This window comes from Montipora capricornis, chromosome 13 (assembly GCF_036669925.1).
Source record: "Montipora capricornis isolate CH-2021 chromosome 13, ASM3666992v2, whole genome shotgun sequence".
NCBI lineage: Eukaryota > Metazoa > Cnidaria > Anthozoa > Scleractinia > Acroporidae > Montipora > Montipora capricornis.
The window spans coordinates 15,463,326-15,469,629 of NC_090895.1; the positions used below are offsets into that span (position 1 = coordinate 15,463,326).

The following is a 6,304-nucleotide window of genomic DNA, read 5'->3' on the forward strand; positions in this document are numbered from 1 at the left end:
TAAACATTATGTTCTGTGATTTAAATTTATTTTGTTGTTTTAGTGGAGGTAGCCTTCAAGGCCTGCGTTTCAATCTCTACCGTGTATATTTATTGTCCACGTGATAAAAAGGAAATTGCGCGTAAAATGTTAGCTCGTTATGTTTGAGTGGCAAGAACAACATTTCACGAGTGATCGCAACGAACAAACTTAAAATTCATATTTTCTCAGCGTTCTCGCCAACGCATAATATCTTCTTTGTCACTTTCCATATTAGGTAATGTCATACGGTATATTTAGTAAATGAACCCGTTCAGGCGTCTGGAATGTCTGGTATGTCTGGTATGAAATTTTGAGGACAATCTCTCAGCCGAGGACATTGATTGCGGTCACACTTGAGAGAAAGACAGTGTAACGCTAGTGTTGACACCACGCTAACGTCAACTCTCTGGTGTCTTGAATCCCTATGCGGGCACACTGAACAATAGAACGTGGATGTAGACATTTAAAAAAAAAAAGAACTTTATTTACCACTATTTTTCAACTCCCTAATGCAACCGCAACCATTGCCAGTCGACATACCAGCAGACCTTATCACAGCCAAACCCTTCACATGGTCTTATCGTGTCGAAGCGCAGAAATGTAACAAAAATGTAAAACGCACGTGCGAGCCATGCAGATCCATTTTTCTTCGGTCATTAAACGCATTGTTTTGTGGCGTTCTCGTAGCCGTCTTCGTCGTTCTTATTTTGGTAGAGTGGTTTTCAATTGAGTGTCGAAAGTAATTAGATAATTACTTTGGCTTTGCATTACTTCAATCAGTTTTTGGTTCAAAGTTCTCGCGCCACTTTTTCAACCAGTCAAAAGTGAAACCAAAACCAATCGTAGCTCGCGCGTGCACATTTTTCCGCGCTTTGTGTCGGCTACGTGTAATTACTTCGAGTTTTGATTGGTTTACTGGATTGCCTCCGTCCTTTTTGATTGGCCAAAGTAACTACTTTGGTTTTGGTTTTACGACACTCGTTTGAAAACCGCTCTATCCCCTAACAATTGCATTCACGAAGCCCATCTTTATTTCGGTATCGTTTGTGTCCCATTGTTTCGTATAGATATTAATTGCAAGCTTGTAATCCAGCTTTTCCCTGCTATTAGAGGTCTCTTTTCTTTTGTTTTCGCTGGGCTGACGAGTATGCGGTCGAAACTCATTGCGTTGACTATGCGCGGTTCTTACTTGGCGACCGCATCCTCACGTGATACTTCACGTTGTGTGGGCTCACTTAACAACAGGGGAAATACTGTAAAGGAATGCGCGGGACATAGCGGGCTCAAGTCACAATCAGCAAACATATCATGGGGCATGAGTGCTGTCCAAGGTTGTGGACGGCGGTTGGATCAAAGTGAGTTTTGAACCATGGCACAGGTCTCTTTTCCCGTACTCGTCAGCACAGCGAACGCAAACGAAAAGAGGTCTCTGGTAGCAGGAAAATCCAGCTTTCAAAATCTTTTCTGTTTCCTTTTCCAAAAAACTGTCTCTCTTGTTCTTTTTTCTTCTTGTCTGTCTCTACTTTCCTAATCTCCCATTAAGGATGCTTGTTTCAGAAAGAATAAACTGGCTGATGCCAAAAGAGCCTATTGCAGCCTACCTGATCTCCTATTCGCCATTCCATGAGAAAACGTTAACACTCAACGTTGTCACTACTCAAATCAAAACTACTCCTCCTATCCGCTCGAAAGACTTGATAATCCAGTTTATTTTTAAATATCTCAAGTTCAAACCGCCTAATCCGTCGTAGTTTCACTATTCAAACTATCTAGCACTTCTTTTACACGTTCTGTTTCGACACACAGATATTTCTCCGCTGCTTCGAAAATATTTGAGTCGCCATGAATATCTGTCCATTTGTCCTTCGCAGCTTCTTTGGCCGACTTGTTGAGCTGATATCTAAAATGTGGCCGTTCTTCAACAATAACCTCTTCGATAAATCGTGCCACCCTCTTTAAGTCAAGTTTTTTCACTGAACCCTGTCGCCGCATTTTTGCCGAGCAAGAATCTTGATGTTTTTTCGTATTGTCGTCGACGTTTTCCATCTTTGAGTGGATTGAAACCTCCAAAGTTTGGGCCGTTTTTTCTTCTCCTTTGATCATACTTGTTTCAATAATGGAACAACTAAAAAAGGAAAATGTGACGTAGTCAATGATAAATCAACGTCAAATGCAGGGGCGGGGATCCAGGATTTTTCTTAGGAGGGACTGCAGCACTAAGGAATGACGTAGCTAACTGGTAACGTTTTTTCTGTTGTTGTTGTTGTTGTTGTATTAGAAAAGCCGCAGGTTATCTCAGGGGGTGGGGGTGCTACCCCCTGCACCCTCCCCCTAGATCCGCCCCTGAAATGCTTGGAAATGCTCATTGGTAAGTACTTTCTTTATATCATAAGTAAAGCACTAAATTACACTGTACCCAAGATTGAGGACTTCATAACCCTTGTCTTGGAGAAGATAGAAAACTGATGAAAGATATATTTAATTTAATTGTCACTGTCAAACAAACGCAGCGTTTTTTTTCCGCAAAATTGTCCAATTTTGATAGTTTCTGTAAGAAGATCTCTTTTTGTCGTGTCTGTGTATGGTATTGTCAGTCACTGTTGTAATCTTAAGCACTAGTTAAACAATAGAGTGTTTCTGTCGAGGAACTATCGGCTGATAGTTGCCCCGCGGAAATTTGATGTTCTTAAAACAAATATTTGCCCGAGAAGCAAAGCTTCGAGGGCAAATATGCTAGTTTTAAGAACATCAAATTTCCAAGGGGCAACTATCAGACCGATAGTTCCGAGACATGAACACTCTATTGTCTTTATTGTTCACTACTAAATTTTCTTCCGCGCGCCAGCTCAAAAATCTTGTTGAATTATTTTCAACTTTATTAGACAAAAGCCGTGTCAGCCAATGTAAAATTTGAAAAAGAAAACAAACCAAAACCCTCTTAACTGACAATTTCGATTGTTTATTTTTCATAAAATAAGGCCGCTTGTTTACAGAGGTATTTTCAATGGACGACTACTATCCATCCGGGTATTTTCATCGGACGGGCACTATGGGTTGATAGTGTCTCTCCGCGGACGAACACTATCGCGTCACGTGATCAATTTAAACCAATAAGAATCGGAGAAAATTTAGTGGTGAACTATAATATCTGATATTGTTACATAGCTGAATTTTTCCCCCAACAGCGCGCGCTCTCATTGGTTACTTCGAGGTCACATGGCATCTAACAATAAAACTGTTTCCTGCCAAAAGTCTTGGAGCGGGCAACATTGCAAAATCTATGACATCAGAGGGTAACAGTGCTCTGTTACCCGGGAATGTTGACCGACGACAGCCGTTGCTGTTGCCATTTCTCGTTTTTCTTTATGTGCTATGTTTCCCTCGGCTGCGCCTCCGGGAAACATTGAGATTCTCGGGAAACAAAATTAACTGTTTCCCGAGGGACCAGTCATTAAGTGTTTAATATGTGTTTTCAAAATACTGTAAAATTATTTAAGCATAAAATGCAATAAAGGAAATAAATGCTGCAAAACTTTTTTCTTAATTCGAGGGAAATTATTTCATCCTATTCCATGGTAAAGTGGTTTAGAATATAGCGACATAGTTGTGAAGTGAAATGAAGTGAAATTATTAGTCTCTTTACTCGGGGCTTTTCAGAACTAATTTACGATGCTTTGTTGGGGACTTTTGGCCAGACTGCTTATTACGCAGGTCACAACTAATTTAGAAAAGGTGAAAGATGCCCCCTTCTAGACTAAGGTCAGTCAATGACACCAGGGAAAACGTTTCCCACTCTTTTCGAATAGTGAGTGGGTTCTTTAACGTCCCATACTATATGATTTCCAACAAGGGCTATGAGACGGGGCCTAGGGTTTACGGTCCTTACCCGAGAAGACTTGAAAGTCTAACCATTTTCAGAATTGATCACAAAGGCAGCACTTTCTCCTCATTTATTTAAAGACACTGATTGTTGGTCCGGCCGGAGTTGAACTCACGACCTCCCGCATGGCAGCCCGTTGTTCAACTAACTGTTGTCACGCGATTCTCCTTATAACTTAAGCCCTAAGCTCACACGGCATAAGGTAACCTAGGTTCGACCCGGGTTCAAATTAACCCAGGTTCGCCCCTACTTTGCTCACACGGAGAAGTTCAGAAAACTGATGTGAACACACGTAGCTTGCAGGGGGCGAACCCGGGTTTATTTTTACACGCATGCGCATTTGTTTCCAGATCAGGACTTTGAATGTAGCAATAGCGACAATATGGCGGAGGACAATTCTTTATTCATGGTGGAGATTTGTAGGCAAATTTTTATAATTAAAGCCGCAGCTCTGGCGTTAGTGTGGTTTCGTTTCACGAATCGAAAGAGTTAAGAGAGAAGAAGGCGGATGAAAAAGAGTCGAGTTTCTGCCCAAAAACGGCTCGTCTCCTATCTGAACTGGAGATCTCGAATTGCCCGAACGACGTTCGACAACTTAGCCATTCTTTTGTCACAAGCGTGTCCAAACAACCTCACCCGATCAAACTGGTGCAAGGTGCCGGCATGAAATACGCACACGCAATGCTCGACGGGTAAACGTACAAGTGCGCATGTGTGCGATTAAAATTAACCCGGGGAACAACCCGGGCTCGAACCAGGTTTGCGTTCACACCGTCACACGACACTTCTTCAAAAGTAACCTGGGTCGAAACTACTTCTGGAGATGGGCTGGTTTTAACCAAGGTCGAACCCGGGTTTGCGGCGTTCACACGACGGTAACTAACCCGGGTTGAACCTAGATTAGTTTATACCGTGTGACTAGGGCTTTACGGTGGAGCAACGGAATAAGTAATGCAGAGGTCGGAAGTTCGACTTCTGCAGAGGAGTACTTGGGTTTTTTCCCGAGTATTCCCGAATCACCAGTCAAAGATATGTGTTAAAATGCGGGCCCCACGTGCAGCACGATTTCTTCCCTTTTAACCAATGAAATTATTGTTTTGTGGCGTTGTCACTACCGTCGCTGTCTTCGTTTGGTAAACTCCGTAATAGAAAAAAAAACATTTCGTGAGTCAACTTACTGGATATTAAATGCTAGACATTCTGGTGCTACACTTTCCATGAATCCCTCGACAGCAAATTTTGAGGCGCAGTAGATTTCGTGGAATGGAATGCCTTGTATACCAGCTTGATTACTAACGATGATTATGCGACCGTCTCTTTGTTTCTTCATCACCGGCAGAATCGCTCTGACCACACTTATCACAGAAAATGTGTTCACATCAAATATTGTCTTTGCTTGGTCTATTGTGTGGGTTTCCAGCTGCCCAGTGAGGAGAACATTGGATGATATAACTGAAAGGAAAGGAGGGAAGTAAGTTTTGATAATGTTCCTAAAGAGGGTTTTCACTCACGTGATCAGTAAGTTTGTCTTTCTTCTGAAACAAAAGAAAACGTTTGCATGATAATAGAGCTCAATTCCCAGAGGATTAGTTGGGACACCAACATGGCCGCCGTTCCTTCCAGGAAAACCTTAATAACAATGACCACAACCAGATTTTCTGAGCCCGTGAGACTGAGCACCCCAAGCAAACCATTGTTTTAACAAAAACCGCTGGTCAGCAGCCTGGTTCTGGTCATTGCTGTCTAAGGTCTTCCGCCGTTCCATTGTTTCAACATGGCCGCCGTGACGTCACGTGAAAACACTCTATAGGTGGTTTTCACGTAACGTCATCGCCGCCATATTGGCAGACCAAAACAAAAGATCTCTCATTATCTCCTTTTGTTCGTCCACCAACAATTGTACATTGCAGCGTTGTCTCTAGAGATTGGTTGCACACCACCTATTGTTGTTGTTTGTTGCATCTTCTCAGTTTGTTATCTTTTGAAATAAGTTTTATCATTACTTTAACCAGTTGACCCGCGGGACTTAATAGATTAACAGATTTGACTCTGACTAGGGCCAGACGATTTGACTCGTCAATGGGGGAGGGGGTGGGGGAGGGGTCATTTCAGGATTCAATGGGTTAGCAATCTCGACATCCACTCAAAAACTATGTTCCTTTAAAATCCCATTGCTTGTATCCCAGTAAAGACAATTAAATCTGTATTATCGAGACGCTACTCCAACATATAAATGCATGACGGGTCAAGCGCCTGCATGCTTAACTTCTAAGTTTGTTACAAGAGGCCGGCAGCGTGTCTGGACTTACAACCAGAAACTTTCAACAACTAAATATTCCTCGCTTTAAAGCTGCAACAAGTCAGAAAACTTTTCACTATAGAAGGAGTGTATCCGTCTGGAAT

The 6,304-nt window shown here is 42.2% G+C and overlaps 1 protein-coding gene across 1 annotated transcript in view; it reads right to left on the minus strand.

Annotated features, from left to right (window-relative positions):
• Positions 1–806: 806 nt before the first annotated feature.
• The window catches only part of LOC138029091 (retinol dehydrogenase 8-like), an 8,841-nt gene continuing 3,343 nt past the window's right edge, over positions 807–6,304 (minus strand). The window contains exons 2-3 of the mRNA XM_068876771.1: positions 5,080–5,353; positions 807–2,146 (exon numbers count right to left, since the gene is read on the minus strand). Of these exons, the coding sequence (XP_068732872.1) occupies positions 1,759–2,146; positions 5,080–5,353 (662 nt within the window). The 3' untranslated portion in view covers positions 807–1,758. The remainder of the gene's footprint in view (positions 2,147–5,079; positions 5,354–6,304) is intronic.